The sequence below is a fragment of the Manis javanica genome, chromosome 7 (assembly GCF_040802235.1).
Source record: "Manis javanica isolate MJ-LG chromosome 7, MJ_LKY, whole genome shotgun sequence".
Taxonomy (NCBI): domain Eukaryota; kingdom Metazoa; phylum Chordata; class Mammalia; order Pholidota; family Manidae; genus Manis; species Manis javanica.
This window is the reverse complement of record NC_133162.1, coordinates 36,755,810-36,779,238: the sequence shown is the minus strand read 5'-3', so window position 1 is coordinate 36,779,238 and position 23,429 is coordinate 36,755,810. Positions and strand designations below refer to the sequence as shown.

The following is a 23,429-nucleotide window of genomic DNA, read 5'->3' as shown; positions in this document are numbered from 1 at the left end:
CCCAAAGTAGTTCCTGTTGGATAAATAGGTGCTTAAATTTTTCTTTCTTGATTTCTTAGTGTAGTTAGACAGCAAGACATTTTATTTTCTGTAAGTCTGTTTCTAAAATGTAGAGTCTCACCTGATTTTTCAGTTTGATGAATTTCTGCAAATACATAATTTTCAGTGAGAATATTATCAGTTTTAAAAGGATGCATAATTATAATCAACTTAATGAAAGGAGTTTTACTTTTGAACATTTGGACAGTATTTTTCTTGATATGTTTACTCTTTTATTAGAATTTTAATTTTATATGTTCTAGAAACTGTTGGATTTAATAGAAGATTTGAAAGAAAAACTGATAAATGAAAGAAAAGGAAAGTTAACATTGGAATTTAAAATTCGTGAAGAGGTTACACAGGAGTTTACTCAATATTTGGCTCAAAGGGAAGCTGATTTTAAGTAAGTTACTTCTTTCATGTCCTGGGAAAAAATTGAGTATTTTATTTACTTGTTTTATTTTTTTAAACTTGTTTACTTATTTTATACTAGGTGGCCTTTGAATTTGCTGACCTCTTTTTCAGAATACAGGCTTGATAATAGCCGTTTCTAATCTCTGTGGTGATTCTGAATTACTTGAATGATTATTAAAATCTGCTTTTAATTTGTAATGTGTTTAATCTTAGAAATTTACAACAAAAACACAAAGTAGTGCTTTTTCTGTTTCCTAATGGGATTAATTTGTTATGAAGGGAAACTCTTCGTGAGGAACGAGAGAGATTAGAAGAAAATGCTGAATGTCGTTTGGCTATCTTCAAGGATTTGGTTGGTAAATGGAACACTCAGGAAGAACCAGCAAGGGAAGATCATGCCGTGAATGTTGAAACCGAAGTAGGTTAACTGAAGTATTAAACTCTGAGGTGTCTGGTACCAGGATTTAGTGTACCCATCAGTGATGAGAAACATTAATATGCTTTAGAATTAAAAAAAAACTTACTGTGTATCTTTATTATAATTAAGCATGCTTTGTTAGGAATGTAAGCACAGGTAGTTTAAATATAGCTATTGGACTTGAAAAATGTGTATCTCTGTTGTATTTATATCTTACTTTGGTGTTACTTGAGTCATATTGATTATAGGCAGACAGATTCCTTTTTGTCCGGTTATGGGATAGCCCTGTCAGATTTATCTTAAACTTACTAAATAATTTTAATGGTATAAGGGACCTAAAGGGTTATTTACTTCCTGCTCTAATTAAGATAAAAATATTTATATATAAAAAAGGATTGCTCTTGCTAGGTGACTGACCATTCCCTGCTGGTGAGGAAACATCTTTTTCTGCTGCTTCCACTAAAGCTGAAGTTGATCATGTCTTTTTGGGGTTACTGCTTGTTTTTTGTATTTTAATTACTCAGCTGAGGATGGTGATGTTCAGGTTCTTGCTTTCAGACATGGTTTGGTTCTTGGTCTGAGTTGTGAAAATGGAGGTTTGTTTCCTCTTGCTTGCCTTTTAAGACACATTATATAACTGAAAGCATACTTGAGCTTGATAATCATAATTGTTCTGTAATGACTTATCATAGTTTATGACTTTTTTAAAAATGTGGAAATATGTCTCATTTTCATAAAATAGAAAATGTGTAATGGAACACCATACTTTCTATATCATTTATTTAAAAAATTTTCAAGTTGTGAATTTTTTTTGCTTTGTGTTTTTTAAACTGTCTAAATGAGATGGTACCACCATATGAGTGTGAAAGCCACTGTTAATATTAGGCATGTAGTTTTTGCTATTTTTAGGAAGCACATAATTATGTAGGAATTGAAGATATTATTGATTCTCTTCAAGATGATGCCACTGATATTAAGAAACAGGCTGAAATTGCTCACTTATATATTGCATCTCTTGCTGACCCCCAGGAAGCTATGGCTTATTTAGAAATAAAGTTTGATCAAGTTAAAGCTGAATTAGCTAAAACCAAAGAAGAATTAATCAAAACCCAGGAAGAGTTAAAAAAGAGAGAAAATGGTAAGTAGACATATTTACCTATAATTAGATATTATAAATGCATAAAAATACAGTTGGTGAGCATAAGATTTATGCAGCTTATTTATCATAGTGACCATAAAATTCTTTGATCTAGGTATCATTTTTATGGCTTTTTAGTAATTTACTATTTTTTTTGTAAGTATTTTTTTGCCTTCATTTATTTTTAAACTAGTATTTTTAGGAAATGGATTTCTCAAAAATAAAACCGAACAAACCAAGTTAAGTATTAGCTTTTATCAGCAAATTAAGCAGTCTCATAGGAAATTGTAAAGCTATAAATTTTGTTCTGTATTCTGTATGAACTCACCTAGTGTAGTAGATTCTGCCCTGGGCTTGCAAGTTTGGGACAGAGTGATTCCTGTGGAGTGGTCTTGAGAAATCTGTTAGATTGGTGCTTCATTCTGGCTCCAAGAGCATTACATATATATGTATATGTACACATGTGTATCGTCCCATTTGTGCTTAAGAGAGTTGGAAGAAATACTCTGCTCTTTTCTGTATGAGATGAAATGGGTAGAGAATAGCAGGTAGGTGGTGCATCTACATTATGGAGTGGATTAGAAGGGTACTAGCTCCTTTTCTTCTCTGAAGTTATACCAGAAAAATTTTTACTATTTAGTATACATTATTCATTTTTCCCCTGAGTGTCAAAAGTGGCTTTTTCAGAAGCATTACACCCTCTGGTGGTAGAATTAGTAGCTGAGTGCTGTCAAAATCCTTCTTCCTGAATGTTAACACTAGTTAAAAGTTATCTGCTATAGTAGCTCATGTTTCGTGATTATTCAATGGTGTATTTTTTTAGATGCTTATGTGTTTATTTTCAATATTCTTATTTTTTTCAGAATCAGAAATTAAGTTAAATTCATTGGTTCAAGAGCTTGCAAAATCTAATAAGGTAATATGTTAAACTTTATTTTGTCTTGATAAGAAACTTAAGTAAGTGAAGGGGCATGAATTATAACAGTGTACATTTATTTTTAAAATTATTAAAGAGTTATAAAGGAATGTGATTTAAAAAATATTGAAAAATATAAGAGCCTTCAGCCTTACACCTCTTTTCAGTGATGGCTATTGGGAAATTTCCTCAGTCCTCCAGAAAATATGTATTTATACAGTTCAGTCTTGAACAATATGAGTTTGAACTTCACAGTCCACTTATATATGGATTTTTTCACTAAATATAATGGAAAAATTTTTGGAGATTTGTGACAATTGAAAATTATTTCCTCTAGCTTTATTGTAAGAATATAGTATATAATACATATAACATACAAAAAAAATGTTAATTGACTTTATGTTATTGGTAAGGCTTCTGGTCAGTAGTAGGCTATTAGTAAAGTTTCTGGGGAGCCAAAACTTATATGTGAATTTTCTGCTGCTCACAGGGATCACTGTCCCTAACCCTTGCATTGTTCAAGGGTCAGCTATATATAGACAATGCATACACACATATATATACCCTTTAAAAAGTTTTGCAAAAGTAATTGTAGTTCTGTCTTGCTTTCTTCCCTCAGAAGAGGGAATTCTACATCAGCACATACAGATCTATGTCATTTTTTTACTAGATGTATGGTGTCAATTAGATATATTTAAATGGTGTTTATTTTATCTGAAATTACTGACTTTCAGAATATGGAATACTGCCTTAACAGTGTGCTGATCAGAGTTCTGAGATCTCTGGTACCTTGTACCTTTGATCAGATAATTATTCCAAATGTTTGTAGATGAATTTGACATTGATACAGTTATAAATATAAAACTTCAAATGTACATAGGGGTGATATGAATTTAGCCCTCTAAACTTACTATTTTTCCTGACCTTCTCTGGCATGAATCTTATTTTAACTTATATTTATTCTTCTAAAGAGCTAAATATTTTAAAATACGATCAGATATAAATAATTCAAGATCTTATATCTATTATTCAATATTTAAAGAAGTAACCAAAATAATGTACTCAGCAGAGGACTCTACAGCTACTCTTTAGACAATTCCTAATTGTTTCCTTTATTTTTTCCAGTTATTCAAATAATAGGTGCTAGTTGTAAAAATTCAGTTATATTAAACTATGTAAATCAGAAAATGAGTACCCTGTAATCTTCCTCCTAAATTAAAGTGAAAATCAACAAGTTAGTTTGGTAGCTCTTTTATTTACTTCATATATATTTATGTTTATAGAACACTTGCTATGTACTCTTTTAAGTGATTTACATATATGAACTCATTTAAATCTCAACAGCTTTGTAATATATGTTATTATTTTTTATTTTTACAGAGATGTAAATAACTTGCTCAGGGTCACAGCTTTAAGGTAGAGTAGCTAGGATTCAAAGCCAGACAGTGTGTTTCCAGGGTCCACTTACCCAGTATGCTATATTGCTTCTCTTTCCTTTGTTATATAAACATGTTAATTTTTAAACAAAGGTAAGGTCATGCAATGCAAAGTGTTTTGCTGCTGGTATTTTTCTTAGTCTTAAAATTTGAAGGAATTCTAAAACTGCATCACATTTACATTTTAGTTATCTTAAAATTGCTATTTTTCTTTATCAAGAAAATAATTATGCAGAATCAAATAATTCAAGAGTTGATAAGTATAATTGATCAAAAAGAGCATACTGTCAACACATTTCAGAAACTAAAGTTTTGTATGGAAAGTACATTTAAAAGCAGTGGAAGAATTTAACTTTGCATTATAAATTATATTACAAGGTCTATTTTTGTTCAAAATAAGATAATTTAAAATAGATTATATAATTTAAGATTAATTTACTAAGCATGTTGGATTATTCTGGTGTGAAATTCAACTTAACTATTGTGCAAATCTGGATTCTTAAGAATTTACAGGAGGGCATTTGATGTCTTTGAACATAACCCACAAACTATGCTGACAGTGCTTTTCACATAAGAGGGAGGAGAAAATGTAGTCTTTGGAAGGTTAAGCTTCAGCTGATTGGAAGGGGGCCTCTGGGTGAAGGGAACTTAGATGTGCTTAGGTATCCATAGATCATAAAGCTACCTATCTGTCCATATCTATATAGAATTATAAATGAAATTGAGTGGCATTAGATTTTCTTCTTCAGAGGCTTGTTTATTATATGCATTTGTGTCACTATTCACATGCTTTTAGTATACTTAATAGACTGAATTTTTTTTAGATTACATTATGTACTGTGGCATGTAAAGCCTTTAAGCGTTTCATAAATGCAGATCTAAGTAATTTCGTATTTATTTGGTTTAGGATGATCAGCGCATCTTTAAACAATGGTTTCTGGTTTCCTTGTTTTTATTGTAAGCTCCTTTAAATCATTTTTTGAAGTAGAAATGGTAAACACATGGCAATAACAAGAGTTTGAGTAAACTGATAACCAATCCTCTTCACTTTGTTTAGAGGTGATTTTGTGTGTCTTTTCTCTGAACCAGAAGCAGCAAGAATGGTATTTTGTAAAAAATGACTGTTGACCTTTCTTTTTTGTAGCTTGACAGTCAAACTGCAATACACCAATTCTGATGATTCTCTGAACCATCTCAACATTAGATGGCTTTTGATACTACAGGGGTAAATAAGAAACATTCTAGAAGAATAGCTTATCCTTTGGTTTTTTTTTTTTTCTTTTAGTTAACCTTTGTTTAATTTCTGGTAGCAGACCTCTCTTTGGACATTTACTAGATTTGTTATTCAGTCTGTCTGACTTTTTTGTACTCGAACTGGGAGAACCACCCTTGTAATAAAGGTAGAGAGTAAGGATGAGAAGCATGAAATAGTTTATTTCAGTCATTTCATTGAGTGTCTGCCATGTTGCCAGGTACTGTGCTAGATAGATTCTGGAAGTTACATGGATTAATAAAAGTAGTTCCCTTAAGAACTCCCCAGTAAGAGAGAAACCACTTTGACATAATTATAATGAAATAATGCAGTGGTAGTCAGTATATGCAAGAAGCTGAGAATAGGAGGGAGTTTAGGGGACACTTTCTGGAGATGGAAATGATTAAGTTGAGCCTTAAAGGGTGATTAAAACTTAGCCAATTGAAAGTATGGGGAGAGGGTAGTTCGAAGATGTGAGGGACAAAAAAGATACTCTGTTCTTCCAGGTATAGGAATCATAATGCACAGTCATGGAAATGTGAAGCCTTTCATTCAGTGTAGGAAAGTGCAAGCAATTTGTTGTTCAAGAAGAAAGTCTGAAGCAAGGAGAGGTGAGAAAATGAAGTAGGGAATAAGAGGTTGGGGTACAATGGTGGAAGGCCTTAAATACTGCATTAAAAAGTTTGGATTTTATTCTGCAGGCAGTGAGAAGTCATTACTTTTAAGGAGAGGAGTACTAAAGTTGAGTTTTTATTTTGTGTGGTGGTTTTTGGAGACTTGGAGGATGGGATTGAGATGGAATTACACTGGAGGAAGAGAGACCAGTTAGGAGCTTCTTGGAAGAGTTCAGGTGGTAGTTGATGAGGACTTTGATTTAGGGTAGTTGGATGGTACTGCTGGAGATTAAGAAAAGCAAACTGGTTTCTGAAATAAGGAGAGAGAAGACTTTTTGAGACTTGGGGTTGACTTTTGCCAGTAACTGAATTGCTGGGCCTCCAGTCCCTCTGCACTTTTATTTGGTTATTCACTTCATTCTCTGATCACTTGATTTGGATTTTAAGTCTGGCCTTTGGTTTGGTAAAAATGAGAAAAAGAAAAGCTAGAGACAGATCACTCTGGTGACTACAACTTCAAAGAAAATTGTTGGAAATACAACAAGGAATTATATTTATTTTTGTAGTATGTTTGCATACTGTAATGTGTTAGTAACGTTTAAGTAAGCAATAGTAAAAAAGCAATATCCATTAGGCAGTATACCTAGTGTAATGGTTCTTGCTTATAAATAAACTTTTTACATAGGCTCTAGACCTCACTATCAGCTAACTTAAAACTGTACTAAATTGAATTGTACACATAAACAACTGTGAGATAACTTGGAACTTAACCTGACTGTGCTGATTAACTGTTGGTCTAGGCTGATTAACTGTTGGTCTAGCAGATTCTTTCTAATGATGAAAAAGTTTATTTTGAATGGTGGTTCTTTATTGTCCTTCTAACCAAGCATACCTTAGAGGCAGAAACACTCCTGTTAGTAACTGCAAGTTGTGGAGGATAGATTTTTTTTGTTTTTGAAGATTGTATAGTTTGAAGGAGGAAAGTATTATCAGGTCATTCTGAGAGGTCTAAGAGTGGCGAAGGAGACAACTTGAACCTGTCATGGAGTGTTTGAAAGTTCTCACGCTCTGTCAGAGGTGTGATCTGCCTATCCCAGGATTTTGTCATTTATCGAATGACGCCTAGGGACTAACTGTAAGAAAACATGGAGTTTGTTCTTCCTGACATCTTCCATCTAATACCTAAAAAAACTTATTAATAACCCATTATTTTATGACTTAAAAAATCATTTCTTCTATATCTCCTAAGAATGAAACATTTGCTGATTTTATAATGTATAATGGCATTTTGTTTTTGCATACAATTTTTTTTTTCTCCAAAATGGATTGCTTCCAGTATGCAGAAAGTTAAATAATCTCTATTTAAAAAATCCCTGCCTTTACCATACCTTTGATTACTCCATAGACTTACACTTACCTGCTGAGTTTCACCTTTACTCTTTCTGGATAATACTATATATTGTACCTTTTTTCTGTTTGCCTTTTAGGGAGACATAGTATTTGCCTTAAAACTTAAAAATCTAAATGATTTTTGTTACTTAGATAAACAATTTTAAAGCTGTATGTAAACTGTGTATCTTTGAGTATATACATAGGCTAGAAGCTAAAGTTAAAACTTTTTCTGAAAGTTGTTAAAATGTAAGATGATGCCACTTATTTTTGAGAGGTTTTGGTCACAGAAGAGTTGCTGAGTTTCTAGAGTGGGACCTCAAGATTTTAAGTAAAAATATTTATAAGAAACAGTGTCATTGCAGTGTTTTTGTATTTCTCTTTCCAAAACCCATTTTGAATGTAACTTAGAGTTAAGTATTTATGGTTTCTGTGGTTATCTTCAAACAAGTCTCTAACCTACGTGATCACCTTAGGAAACTTAATATGAATTTATTTTTGGGTATCAGGCTGAAGCTACATGCTTGACTGATTTTAGGACAAATTTTTTTGTTTTCCTTAGTGAGTGTACAAATTAGTTAATATCACTCATTTGCCAGACCCATCAGTTATTTTGGGGGGAGACATAAACAGCTTAGAAAAGGTTTCAATACATTTTTATGATACACTACTGAAATATAATTTATGTAGTTTTTACATTTCTTATAGCTTTCTATATGTGAATTAATCTTTGTCTTACTTTAGGACGGGGCCGGTACATCTTTAATAATAAACAGTGAGTTGACTTGTAATCAAACAGTTGAAATGCCTGAGGACAACAAAGCTAAAGCATATTCAGGAAGAAAAAGATTAAGTGAAAATGAACTTCAACAAGATGAACCCCCAGCAAAGAAAGGTGCTACTTCATTTGCCAGCAGGAGACCTTAAGAAAGCTAATTCCTAAAGCAGTAAACAGAAAAGTTACAAATAGGAGAAAATTTACTGTCTGAGGAAAAACCTGAGGAAATCTAAACAGAACTGATTCTTATTCTGACATGTGATCAACTGCCCAGAGGATGGGCATATTTAGAGCTGTCCTTTGTTTTGATAAATATGTTTTTAGATATTGTGCTTTTATCACTTTTGCATGCCTATAATTCTTTTTACTTCTGTGCTTATAATGGTTATAACTTCCCACTTCAGTTTTCATAATTATAGTACCTTTTTCTGTAAAAGTCTCTCCACACTGTTTTCTTCCTCTGAATTCTGTATTCACTGGGAGACAAGGACATTTGCAGGTAAGACTTTGAGCTGAGCATTACTAAAGACAAATGTGCTTGAGTTGTGTTTACCACAGAATTACTAAAACAAGTGAATGTATATGCTGTATCTCCCTATTTATGTGGAAGAAATACCAACTTTTACATTCTAAATTATTCATTATTTCTTTTGAAAGACTTCTGTGGCCAGATACAGGGAGATAGGGCTTTCTAACAGAACGATATATTAGCTTTAGAAACCTGTCTAGCTGCTTAACCTTGAAAAATGGATGTTGTAAATTACTGAATAGTAATTTTACTAAAATAAATACCTGCCTCGTGAGGTTTGAAGGATGAAAACAATTGGGTACTACACCCATAAGCACTGTAGAGCCTGAGTAAAATAATATTTTCAGAAGTAGATGCCTTAAAGGATAGTATAGCATTAGATACATGGTTCGTGGAATGTATAGTGCTTGTGTGAGCTAATGGATTGAGACTAATATGCATATGCCTTCTGTCATCCATTGAAGGAGGGGTGTCTTTGCTCCTGGGAGGATAACCCTGCTATGATTTCAGTAGCATTGTCCCTCTCTTTCACCTTGGTTATTGCCATAGATTAGTTGAGAATATAGGATCAGTAGATCACTAGGAAGTGGAATTGGCTGGGAGCAAGTGATGTACACAGTGTGACTAATCCTAAGGGTACCCATTCATGAAGATGATCATTTAAGAACTATAGTTGTTAGCTGTAAATAATTGGAAGTGGGAAGATAAAAGTAAGTTTAAGTAAAAAAAAAAAAAATTCTGCTTAAATTGACAACCACTTTGGCTATTTCTCAGTTATTCATGTTATTAGAGCCTAGAGATTACATATGGGATCATGTGGAAATTATAAATATAATTATCCTCTTTCCTGTCTACCTACTATTAAAAAATCTCTGGAACAAAGTATGTGACTCCTATAAGCACTGGGATAGGATCAGAGTTTTGATAGTTATCATAGGATGCATGTTTTTTTTTTTTCTTAAAAGGGAGTACAAAGCCATTGCTATGGACTAACACTTTAATTTCTCCCTGACAAGGCTGTCCTGAATATGTTCTATAAAACTTTTGACACAGTAAAAATCTGTGAAAAAATTATATGAATATCTGAAAAAATCAGGTACAAAAAAGATGGATTTACCTTGTATTATATAATTATTTACTATGAAATACAGTAAATTATGAGAAGATTTCTTGATCAAAAAGTTCTGTTGAACTTTTCTGTGTTGACTTAGGGGTTTAGGGGCTATATCTATATAATATGCATGACTCAGATTTCTTCACTCAAGAAATTCAGGGTCTATTTGTGAGCCCTGAATTTGTGATTGTTGTTATTTTTAACTTGCTGAGTTCTTAATCTCTCTCATTGAGATTCAGACATTTTTATAACTTGTCTTTTCAAAAGGCAAGAGGATTTTTCTTCTTCTCTCTTTTTTTTAAATATTTTTAAATTACAAAAAAAATCCAGGACTCTTAACATCACTGTGTAGTTTTCTCGATTAGTCATTTCCATGATGAAGTCATAGGTGTGAAAATAGCATCCTAAGTAGAGAATTACATTTGGAAAGTAGAACAGGAATCTGAACCAGTGGAGAAGACTGGGTTATTCAACAAATAACCCAGTTATGAGGTGAGTTCATTTGTCAAATGAACGTTAACAATTAAGTTTTAGTAGTGCATCTATTCTGGGCATAGCTTAATCTATACCAACTATAATTGTTAAAGTTCTTATATTTGTATAACATTTACAAAATACTTTAACATATATATTAGCCAGTTGGGCCTCTTAACACTATCCTGTAGGGAAGGTAGAAATACCTTATTCTAGAAATGTAGATACTGAGCCTGAAAAAGGCAAAATTTTACTTAGTTTTAATAGCTGAACTCTTCTGTAAATATTTTTAGGTTCTAATAATGCCTAACTACATCTCGTGTCCAATTTTCTAAACTCATTTATCATTTTGATATTCACAGTAACTTTGAGATAGGTGATTTATGTCCATTTTACATTTGAGGAAGTATTTATAGGGTTAATCAGTTTATTGACAGTTAATACAGCTAGTGAAGGGTAAAAGCTACGTTAGACTTACCAGAATTTCAACCATTTTTCCCCTAATTTTACCTGTGAAAATTTTAAGGTACTCAGTTTTCAAATTACTAATTTAGTATATCTGTAATAATTGTACTTTTAAACTGTTTTTTAGGATTTGGGATTCTTGCCTTGGGGTGTCTCAGTAAATATGATCTCCTTCCCTCTGCCCTGTATTATAATGATAATAAAGATTTGTGGTAGAAAATTCACATGATATTGAGTTATGAAAAGAAAGTAGAAATAACTGGTAATCCTACTCAGAGGTAGCTACCATCACCGTGGTGTACTGCCGCTTGCTAACTCTGCATTAACTTATGGAGCTATAATTTTAAATGGGCTTATGTCATGTGTTTTGCAACGTATTTTTTCTTTTTTACTTTATATTGGTTTTTCACTGAAAGTTTGCTGTCATGTTTGACAGTTGGCATGTATGGTAGCTTTTTGGTTTTACTAAGGATCGCCAAATTAATAATTTTCTTATTTTTAAAGGACCTATACATGATAGTCTAGCTATCACTGAAGGCCAGATGAAAAATGAAGAAATGCAACAGAGCATCTCAGAAGATAAGGAAGACAGAGTTTTACAAGAAACTAATGAAGAGTTAAAAACATGTTTACTGATTGCTGAGAGTGAACTTAAAAATGAAAAGGAAGAAAAAGCAGAATTAGATAAAAAGAGTGTTAGTTTGCAGCAGGAACTTTCTTTTTCTGAAAAAAAGAGTGTGGCTCTAAGTACAGAGGTCCAAAATATTCAGTCAAATTATGATAAAGTAATTTCTGAATTACATGTGCAGAGAAGTATAAATCAAGACCAGGGGGAGGAGATCATGAAATTGTCAAAGGAACTAGAAACAGCTAGAAGAAACATCACAAATAATGTTTCACAAATAAAATTAATGCAAGCAAAAATAGATGAACTGCATATGCTTGATTCAGCCTCTCAGATCTCAGACATAGATTTACTCAATCTCAGGGATCTGTCAGGTGGTTCTCAGGAGGATAACTTGCCAAAAACACAGTTATGCCTTTTGAATAATGATTATTTGGTAAATAAGCAGGTTCAAGACTATCGTATTCAGGAACTCAGTAGGGAGAGTGCTTTCCACTCTAGTATTGAAGCTATTTGGGAAGAATGTAAGGAGATTGTAAAGGCCTCCTCCAAAAAAAGTTGCCAGATCCAAGAACTGGAACAACAAATTGGAAAATTACAGGCAGAAATAAAAGGCTATAAGGATGAAAACAGTAGACTAAAAACAGAGGAGAGGGAGGAGAAAAATCAAGGTGACCTACTAAAAGAAAAAGAAAGTCTTATACAGCAGCTGGAGGAAGAGCTGCAAGAAAAAAACATTAGTCTTGAGGTTCAAATGCAGCATGTAGTTGAAGGAAAGAGAGCACTTTCAGAACTTAGCCAAGATGTTACTTCCTATAAGGTGAAAATAAAGGAACTTGAGGCAACCTTAGAAACTCAGAAAGGTGACTGTAGTCGTTCGGCCAAGTTAGAAAAAGAAATTTTGGAAAAGGAATCTATCATTTTAAAGCTAGAAAGAAATCTGAAGGAATTTCAAGCAAATCTTCAGGATTCTGTCAAAAGCACCAAGGATTTAAGTGACAGGGAAGTTAAGTTGAAAGAAGAAATTGCACAATTAACAAATAATTTGCAAGAGGCAAAGCGTTCACTTCAGTTAAAGGAAGAAGAAGAAACCAATTGGCAAGAAACAGAAAAGTAAGATAAATATTAATTAAAATGTTCTAAAATATGCAAAAGCATATCATTGATTTTCCTGAGTAACTTAAATAATTTAGGTGGGCATAACTTAATCTGTTTAAGTGTAACATGTATGATGAGTAAAGAACTTGAACTTTGTGCATGTAAACCTTTGGAACCAAAAGGTAGATGCAAAGATCTATTTATAAAAACATATGAAGTCCTCTCTGAAGGATTCATTCATGGCTTAGACATTTTGAATTTGTGATAGGTAACAATTTTGTAGATTGTTACTAGTTTACACAGGTGATCCTGAGTGATTTGGTGTCTTAATATAGAAGTGATTTGTGACTTCTAGATTGAAAGAGGAGCTCTCTGCAAGCTCTGCTGTTACCCAGAATCTGAAAGCAGATCTTCAGAGAAAGGAAGAAGATTATGCTGAGCTCAGAGAGAAACTGGCTGATGCCAAAAAGCAGATTGAACAAGTACAGAAAGAGGTAGGTTATTTGAAAAATTATGTGGCCAATTTAAACAACAAATACTGTTTTCCTTATGTATCAAGTTTAGATACTAATTTTAGGACTGAACAGAACATTTGTCAACTCCATTATTTTTCTTAAAATGAGAAGCTACTTCACAAAAGAAAATTTAGCCAGTGTAAAAAAGCTGAAGACTTTCCAACATTAAGAACAATATGTGCCTCCTCTTGCAGTGTTAGAATCTTTTCTTTCTTTTATGGACTGCCAGGTTCAAGTTCCCCCCAAAAATTAAAAAGCAAACTTTTGTTTGCAGATAGTATTTAGGAAAGTATGCTGTGCAGTTTGAACAAGTTTTTATTATAGTTTTAATTTTAAAATAGGAAATAAAATCACATGATTCCAAATTAAAAATATATAAAAGTTTATTTAGTGAGGGAAAAAACTCCCACCCCTGTCAGCCATCAAGTTTCCCTCCAAGGCATCAAATGTTACCAATTATTTTCTCTTCTTTGTCCCCTCTATCCTTTCTCTTTCTTCCTATTAAAAAATGGAAATACCCTGTAAACACTGTTGTGAATCTTGTTTATAGTATGTCTTGGCTGTTATTTCATATCAGGATAAAAGGAGACTCCAAAATGAGCTATTTGATGACTATAAAATGTATTTACCATTAGTTTAATTTATCTCCTCTTTGTTGGACAGTTCAGATAGTTTCCAGTCTTCTGCTGATTGAAATTATGCAGCAATGTCACTTTGCACATTTATAAGTCATTCTTTGATATAAATTGCTGTAAGTAGAATTTTTGGGTCTTTAGTTTGTACATTTGTGATTTTGGTATTGTCCTTAGATGTTATGCCAGTTTACATGCCAAAGTAGTGTATGATTGTTAAGAGTTTTTTCTGTACCCTTATCTACAAAGTAGTTTTTTATCATACTTTTTTGATATTTGCTAATTTGACAGATTGTATATTTCACTGTAAGTCTAATTTGCATTTCTCTAAGTATCTTTTTGTTTAAAAAACGTTTGTACTTTTTTTCCTGTGAATTGTATATTCTTTTCCTTTGCCTTTTTAGTTTGGGTTGTGGAGTTTTTTTTTTTATTTTTATTGCTTAATAGGACCTTATTACATATTCAGGAAATTAGCCTTTTAAGGATATAAATTGCATAACTCTCTTCCCCCATTGCCAATTTTCTTGACTTTGATTAGAGATCTTTTTTTGCCTTGGAGCACATTTTGATTTTCATACATTTAAATTTATTTTTCTTTTATGGCTTCTTGATTTTATATTGTACTTAGACTTTTTCTAAAAGTTGAAATAGTTTTAAGGAATTATTTTTTATTACTTTGAGTTAGTTCCAAAAAAATACTTAAATGGATATAGTCTGAAAAAATTGATACAACTGCTTGTGGGGCTAGTCCCACAGCAGTTACTCTACTGAATGTTTTATGTATCTTTTTCTTAACTTTTAAAAATATAATTTAAAGCATGTTTGTCATTTGTCTCCAATCAGTATATTGTATTCTTCAGAGATTTTTATTTTTCATATCATATTCCCAAGATTCCTTTATATTTACCTGTAATCAATTTCACTGCTATATAATACTCCATTGTGTATACTAAAATTTATCCATTCTCCTGTTGACTACTTAGATTTTTTTTTATCTTATAGTGTTCCTGTCTTACACATGCCTGTGGTACATTTGCACAAGAGTTCATATTCCAAGGGGTGGACTTACTGGGTCAGAGGATGTGAAAAGGGCTATCTCATTGTGACTTGAAATAGCATTATTCTGATTACTAATGAAATGCAGCATCTATTTGTTTTTATTGGCTATTTGTCTATTCTAGTTCCACTGTGTAAAATCCTTTTGTTCTTATCTTCTCTTTATTGTGCTATCCTTTTTTTGAATTTTTTATTAGTGTGTAGGATTTCTTTATTCTTGATTTGAATTCTTCATCAGTTAAATATGTTGCAAAGGCCAGGTGACAAATATTTCAAGGATAGATTAGATTAGAAATGTAAGCTGGCAAAGCTGACCTACACTATAATTAGGCAATAGGAAAATTTTTAGTCAAAGCAGCAAGTTAAAAGCAGTGTTGCATCATTTGGAAAGCAGTTGTTTATCACTCAGAAGATTTGGATTGTTTGCTTTCTAGGCATGTAACTTCCAGGTTTAAGATACTGTTTCTGAGCACCATGATTATCAGTAATTATTATCAAGCATGGTGTAACTGATGTCCGTTCACATGGATCCAGTTACTCAGTTCTTAAATAATTGCTTCTTTTTCCAATAAAAACTTTTTATTGTAATGCATTAGGAAATGTTTTTTAAGGAATGAAGATACAGGTGAAAACCCTCTTCCCAATCTCATTTCTTTCTTTTTTAAAAATATAATCACTCTTGACAGTCCATCTGTGTTCTACATCTTTTTATATGCTTTAACATAATATATGTATGTAAATAATTACTGTATATATTTGTGTTTTTAATTATAAATGGGATCATGTATATACAAATGTTGCTTATTAATTCATGCTATTTTTAATATTTTTTTCATACCACTATTGATAGAGGTATCTAAGTTTTATTATAGAGATAACCAACATTACTCTGGCGTTATTAGGAGTATTTTCTTTTTCTCAAAATAAACAACGTGTAGTGTCAATAACAACAATAATAATAGTAGTCAGTTATTCTGACTTTACATGTATCATCTCATTTAATTCTCAGACAACTATTAGAGGTAGGCATTATTTCTAACTTCCACTTTAGGTTAAGGAAACAAGGTACACCTTGTCCAAGTACACATAGCTGATAAATGGTAGAGCCAGGATGGAAACTTAAAGAGTCCTTAAGTGCATCTCTTGGTGTGATAGAGTCTCTATTATTGGCTGAGTTTATATCTGTAAAATTGATGAGGATGGTATTTTTTACTGAAAGTCTCATATTTTAAAGCAAAGTAAGCAGATCAATATAGATTTTATTAATGAATAATTATAAAAAATATATATTTATTATAAATTTGGAACATAAAGAAAGTCTAAAAAGGAATCTAACAATCCCCTGAAACCAAGAACTACTATTATATGGCACTTCATAGCTTTTATGATGGGGAACTTTTTCAAATAATTTCCTTTTGATTTTGAGATCTCTAGGGTTGTATGATGAAAACTGGCTTAAAGATGTACATAGATTACCTTTCCTTATTTTTTAATTTTTTTTCATTGGTGAAGATTTGCATACTAGTTCACAGCGCTTTTGATTTCTCTAACAAGTTTATGGAATTAGGTTACCGGTAACCACCCAAATCAGTTGGCCTTTGCCCTTTGATCTTATAATTGTTCCATTTTCATCCTCTACATGCTGTTATTAGCTTTTAAAGTATTTCTTGTTCTACTAGATCACATCACTTCATAAACCTTAGAAATCTGAGCCAGTGTTTTCCCCTTAGCCATATTTCTATTGATTTTCCCATGATCATGATTTTGCTGTTCATGCAAGGTACTTTGTTGATTCTTTTTTTGAGAGCACTTACAGAGTTCAGGATTCTTAAAATACTGGAAGAAGAAAGTGATCTCTTCATATGCATTCTCCTTTAGAGTATAAGGAAGTTTTCTGACACTTTGAAGCCTTACCATATAGTATGTTAGACTCTATCTAGTTTTTCTAATGGGTTTTAAAGGATAAGAATCTTTGGACCAGTGCTCATGAATTTTAAACAATAAAAAGCAATTAGTATTTTTAAAAATACTTAACTTGTTTTACAACATTACTTTGTAGGTATCTGTAATGCGTGATGAGGATAAATTATTAAGGATTAAAATTAATGAACTGGAGAAAAAGAAAAACCAGTGTTCTCAGGAAATAGATATGAAACAGCGAACAATTCAGCAACTCACGGTAATAGTTTTGTTTCTAAAAGTGGTTTAAGTAGATTCTGTTGGTATATTTCAGTGTCTAATTAAATGAGTTCTTTATAACAAACTCTCTTTTGACCTTTTCTAGAATCTAAAAATAAATTGCATAAAATTAAATAAGGCCATAGCGATGTGCATCTAATGAGTAGAGTATAGAAAAGAGCAACTTTACAATGGAGAAACCTGGCAGATATTACCTTAACCAGGTGTTTAAAAATAGTAGCATCACCAGTAATAAGTGATATTGATGCTACATACTTCCTAATTTGATGTGACCAGAAGGGCACATATCTTCTGTACACAGTATTCTTCCCCCAAGTTCATAACCATAGTGTCGTAGTGAAAACAACAGACAAACCCAAACTGAGGATATTAAAGTGTCAAGGTTATTAAAGAAAAGGATTACTGAGCAACTGTCATAGATTGGAGGAGATTAAGGCGAGATGATAACTAAATGCAGTGTTGTATCCTGTATGGGATCCTGGAACAGAAAAAGGACATCTGTGGAAAAACTGGTAAATCCAAATATAGTCAGTAGTGTTATTAATAGTATTATACCAATGCTAATTTCCTTTTTCCATATAAAGATGATTATTTCCATGTTCTAAATAACAGCTACTAGACTCAACTGCTAATTTTTCTGTGTCCAGTGTTAGTTTCTTGATTTTTAAATAAATAATACCATGGTAATATAAAACATTAATATTAGGGTAAGCTAAGTGGAGATTATACAGGAAATCTCTGCCATCCTTGCAAGTCCTTTGTGGATCTAAAATCATTTCAAAATAAAAAGTAGAAAAAAGTGAAGCTCAGGTCTTATAAAATTGTGTTTTTAAAAAGACACTTAAAAACCACAATCTCTTTATAAGTGTTTGTATTTTGCTTGACATTAATTAAATGGATTAGGCACCAATGAAAAAAATGATTTCCTGTATTCTTTGCATGTTTGCTTTTAAATGAAACAAACTAATGTATACTCACATGTAAACATATGATTTTAATTTCAAACTGAAAATAATCTTAATAAAACAATCTATACTTTCTTAATACAATTCCAAGATTTCTAGGTTGTGTAATGATTCATTCTAAGGTTTACAAAGTGAGGGGATAAAAAGTGAAGTTAGATGAGATAGGGAGTGAAGGTGGATTGTCTGGCAGGTTAAAGCTAGAAGTGGAGGAGTTTCAGTGCCCATAATTTAATGCTGCCACTTAAGACTCCTCTTATTTTTTTCAAACTTCCCAATTACTTTCTATGTAGAGGGGGTGGAGGGCCCCCCCCTTTTTTTTTTCATTTTAAGTTTTCTGATGGTGAACTTTAAGGTTTTCCTTGTTCTTTCTATGTTGCACAGATAGTAAATCTCCATTTCTCCATTTCTGCTTTTTGTCATGTGTAAGAGAATGTGGTAACTTAAAATACTGAATAAGTGAAATGACCTGACCATAACTTTTAGGTAGATTAAAGCTATAACGTTGATACTAGTAATCAGCCTTGTAAGGATTTAGATTTCAAAGCTGATATTAAACTCTGTTTTTAGGTACCACTATTAAATATTGCTGTGTGTTTAAGTTATATTTGCATTTAACTCATATTCTTTCATTTTGCAGGAGCAGTTAAATAATCAGAAAGTGGAAGAAACTATAAAGCTGTATGAGAGAGTATGCAAAGGTCAGGGACAAACCTCTATTTTCAATACTAAAATATCTGCAAAATAGGTAGTTGCAATAACAATTGGGTTAGCATTTTCCTTTGAAAATTATAAAGGTCAGCAAAAGGTGTAGCTCTATCAGAAGAGAAAAGCATTGATTCTAGTGAGTAACTTAGCAACATCAAGTTTATTCTTAGAAAAAATAACACATTAAGAAATCCTCAGTCAAAGCAACATTGATTTCCAGGTAATGACCATTATTTTGTGAAAAATAAAGTCAAAGTTACATAGGTCACAATGAGTGAAATAAATTTCTAAACAAAATCATGTAAAGAAAATACATCAAGTAAAATATTTTAACATTAAAAAATATTTTTTTTAAATTAAAAAAATACTAAAGGCTCAAATCTTCTGCTAAATTATGCTTTTTTAAGTCAAATTGTATTGATATTTTGAAATATAATAAAATTACATTTGTACATGAACTGTACATACTTCTGTTCATAAAATTATGCATATTCCTCTCCTCTCTCTCATTCACCCTTTAATTTCTTAGTTGAGTGAGTAGTAGAACTGGGATTTGAACCCACTCTTAAGTTTCAGACTTTCCTCACTAATTCATGCTATTTGTACTTGGCCAACTAAGACAATCAGATTATTTATTTAAATAACTTGGACATTTGTGGGATTAACTTGGATGTGAAAAGTATATCTCTACGTACAGTCCTACTTTCTCCTGCTTTTCTTAGGCCTTTTTCCCTTCACATCTCCTGTTTCCATAATCTTTTTAGGGATTCTCTTTACTTTGTTTGTTTCCTTTGTTAATGTTGGCAAATGTGAACCGATTTTAGCTATTCTGAAAAAGCATGCCTTTGTAACACAATATAGTTTCTATCATGTTTTAATTTTTCCTTTGTCAAATATCAAGAAGTGTGGGCATATGCGCATTTTCAGTACTTTGATCTGACTTGGATCTTCTCCATGCTCTTGAAACTTGCTCCCAGGCATTGTAATCTACATAAGAAGTCTGTTAGTTTTTTGCAATCTCTACTTCCCTTTGTTTTTTGTATTTGACATTATTGTCCATGCTCTTTTCATCACTTTCATTTTTATATAGTATTTAAAAATTGTGTGTGTATTTTTTCTAAATATAAAAGTAATATTATTTTACCCCTTTTTGAAACTCTATTATAGTTTTCAGCTTTTGTGATCTATTTTCTACCAGTTACTTGCTGCCTTTTTGTCAGAGTGAACCGCGGCCACTTTGGCAACTTTCCTGATTAAGGTGGCATCAACTTTTCACTCTTGTTTTGTCCTTTGAGAGTTCATTCCCAAACAAATAGGTTGTTGAGGGTTTCCCTGGCTTCTGCATTTCTATTTAAATACTGAGTGTTATTCACTTAGCTATTTTAGTAATTCTTTTTTTAAATTGAGATATAATACATATACCATAAAATTTACCCTTTAAAAGTATGCAGTTTAGTGGGATTTAATATATTCACAAGGTTATATAATCACTACCACTAATTCAAGAACATTTTTGTCACCCCAGAAATAAATCCTGTACCCATTAATAATCACCCACTAGACCCTGTCAGGTAATAATCTACTTTCTGTCTCTGGTTTTGCCTATTGTAGACATTTCATTAAGTGATTTATACAATATATGTCCTTTTGAGTCTTACTACTTTCACTTAGCATAATGTTTTCAAGTTTCACTCATATTGTAGCAAGCATCAATACTGGATTCTTTTTTATGGCTGAGTGATATTCCATCGTATGAGTTAACCACATTTTATTTATGTATCAGTTGATGGACATTTGAATTCTGCTCTTTGGATTTTATGACTGTGTACAAGTTTTTGGGTGAACATACATTTTCAATTCTCTTGGGGTTATTTACCTTAGAGTGGAATTACTGGATCATATGGCACCTATATTTAACTTTTTGACAAATCGTCAAATTTTCCACAGGGGCTACACTATTTTATATTCCTCCCAGAAGTAAATGAAGGCTCCAGTTTATTTTTCACTTTTAAAATTATAGCTATCTGTATTCGTTTTCTAGGGCTGCCTCCACAAACTACCACAAACTGAGTGGTTTCAAACAACAGAATTTTATTCTCTCACAGTCCTGAAAGGTAGAAATCTGAGATAAAGGTATTGATAGGGCTACACTCTTTCTGAAGAGTATAGGGAAGAGTCTTCCCATGTCTCTTCTGGCTTCTGATGGTTGATGGTAATCCTTTGTTTCCTTGGCTTGTGATAGCATAACTCTAATCTGCCTCTGTTTTAAACTGGCCATCTTTCCTCTGGGTGTGTCTGTATCATTGTCTTATTCCTATATGTCTCTGTCTAAATTTATCTCTTGTTATAATAACACTAATCATATTGGATTTAGGGCTCACACTAATCCAATATGAACTCATTCTTAACCTTATTACATCTGTTAAGACCTGATTTCCAAATAAGGTCATATTCATAGTGGGTGGACATAGAGATTTTGAGAACACCATTTAATCTAACATATTGGTAAGTATAAAATAGTATGTCATTGTGGTTTTGGTTTGCATTTCCCTAATGATTAGTGATATTGAGCATCTTGTCTTCTGCTATTGGCTCTTTGTGTATCTTCTTTGGAGAAATGTCTGTTCTAGTCCTTTGCCCATTTTTTAATTGGGTTGTTATTTATTATGGAGTTGTAAGACTTCTTCATATATTCTGGAGGCTAGACCCTTATCAAGTAATTGATTTGCAAATGTTTTTTTCCCATTCTGTAGACTGTTTTTCACTTCTTGGATAGTGTCCTTTGATGCATAAAAGTTTCTAATTTTGATGATGCCCTTTGACCTAGTTTGTTTTGACCGCTTATGCTTTAGGTGTTAATGTTTTAAAAAGCTGTTGTATAATGCATAGTCATGTAGGTTTTCTTCTAAGAGTTTTACAGTTTTAGCTCTTATATTTAGGTTGCTTATCCATTTTAAGGTAATTCATTGAGTATAATTTTATACATTGTATGAGGTAGGTGTCTGACTTTATTCTTATATATATGGGAAAACAATTGTCCCAGCACCATTTGTTGAAAAGAAAACACCATTTGTTGTTATTCCCCCTTGCATTCTCTTTACACTTTTGTCGAAAATCAGTTTATTTATAGACCACTCTGCTTCATTGGTCTGTACGTCTGTCCTTACTCCTGTACCATGCTGTATTGTTACTGTAGCTTTATAGTAGGTTTTGAAATCAGGAAGTATAAATTCTCCCACTTTTGGTCTTTTACAAGATTGTTTTGGCTATTTTGTGTCCCTTGTGTTACCACATTAATTTTAGGACCAGTTTGTCGATTTCTGCAAAAAAGCCAGCTGAAATTTTAGTGGGGATTGTGTTAGTTCTGAGGATCTATTTAGGGAAATTGTCAACCTAACAATGTGGAGCATGAATGTGAGATATCTTTTCATTTAGTTAGCCTTCTATAATTCCTTTTGGTGATGTTTTTAGCTTTTGGTGTGTAACTTTTGCACATCTTTTCTTAATTTATTTCTAAGTATTTTATTCTTTGTAATGCTAGTGAAAATGGAATTGTTTTTTTAATACCATTTTTGGATTGTTAATTGCTACTGTACAGAAATACTGTAGATTTAATCATGTTGCTCTTGTATCCTGCAACCTTGCTGAACTAGTTTATGAACTCCAATAAGGTTGTCTTCTTCTTTCTTTAGACTTTTTAAATACAGGATCATGTCATCTGCAAATAGCAAAAATTTTTCTTCTTCCTTTCCATTCTGATTGCCTTTTATTTCTTGTTCTTGCCTAATTGCCCTGGCTAAAGCCTCCAGAACAATGTTGAATTAAAGTGTTGAGAGTGGACATCTTTGTCATATTCCTAATCTTAGGGGGACATTTTTATTCTTTCACCATTATGCATTATGTTTGGAGGACAAGGGGTTTGTAGATGCCTTTTATCAGGCTGAGGAAATTAGTTCCCTATGTTCTTTTATCATAAAAGGGTTTTGTCAGATGCTTTTTTCCACCCCTTTTAAGATGGTTATATGGTTTTGTCCTTTTATGCTATTAATATGGTCTTTTGCTTTAACTGATTTTTATATGTTGAACCAAACATGCATTCCTGGGATAACTCCCACTTGATTATGGTTTTTCGTAAGTTGGTGAATTCAGTTTGCTAGTATTCTGTTGAAGTTTTGCATCTATATATATATATATATATATATAAGGGATATTTGTCTATAGTTTTCTTTATTAAGTGGTTTTGGAGTCTTACTAAATTCTGAACCTGAATGTCTCTTTCTACCCAAACTGTCTTAATTTTCTGATCCCTGTCTCTCATCTCTGCTGTTCCTAATGTTTAGACCATGGGTTAGTGAATAGCTGCCCTCTGACCAAATCCAGCTCACTGCCTAATTTTATAAATAAAATTTATTGGAACATAGCAACATTCTTTTTTGTATTGCCTATGGCTTCTTTCACATTACAATGACTGTAGTAAATAGTTGTGACAGGCCTTAAAATACTTCTATCTGACCTTTCACAGAAAATGTTTGCCAACCCCTGTTTTAGACTTCAAATAGTGTTTCCCCTCACCCTTAGATCCAAGACCTAAATTCTATTACTTCTTTTCCCTAGTGAGTCCTCATATTTGTTCTGTCTCATTGCTAGGCCTATGTCAA

At 32.3% G+C, this 23,429-nt stretch overlaps 1 protein-coding gene across 3 annotated transcripts in view; it reads left to right on the top strand.

Moving 5' to 3' along the window:
• Window positions 1–23,429, top strand: part of KIF20B (kinesin family member 20B) — a 94,791-nt gene that overhangs the window by 21,946 nt on the left and 49,416 nt on the right. For all 3 annotated transcript variants that reach the window (XM_073240715.1, XM_037013353.2, XM_037013354.2), the window contains exons 14-22: window positions 303–442; window positions 733–871; window positions 1,901–2,009; window positions 2,873–2,925; window positions 8,361–8,511; window positions 11,481–12,714; window positions 13,055–13,193; window positions 16,962–17,081; window positions 18,704–18,764. In XM_073240715.1, the coding sequence (XP_073096816.1) occupies window positions 303–442; window positions 733–871; window positions 1,901–2,009; window positions 2,873–2,925; window positions 8,361–8,511; window positions 11,481–12,714; window positions 13,055–13,193; window positions 16,962–17,081; window positions 18,704–18,764 (2,146 nt within the window). The remainder of the gene's footprint in view (window positions 1–302; window positions 443–732; window positions 872–1,900; window positions 2,010–2,872; window positions 2,926–8,360; window positions 8,512–11,480; window positions 12,715–13,054; window positions 13,194–16,961; window positions 17,082–18,703; window positions 18,765–23,429) is intronic.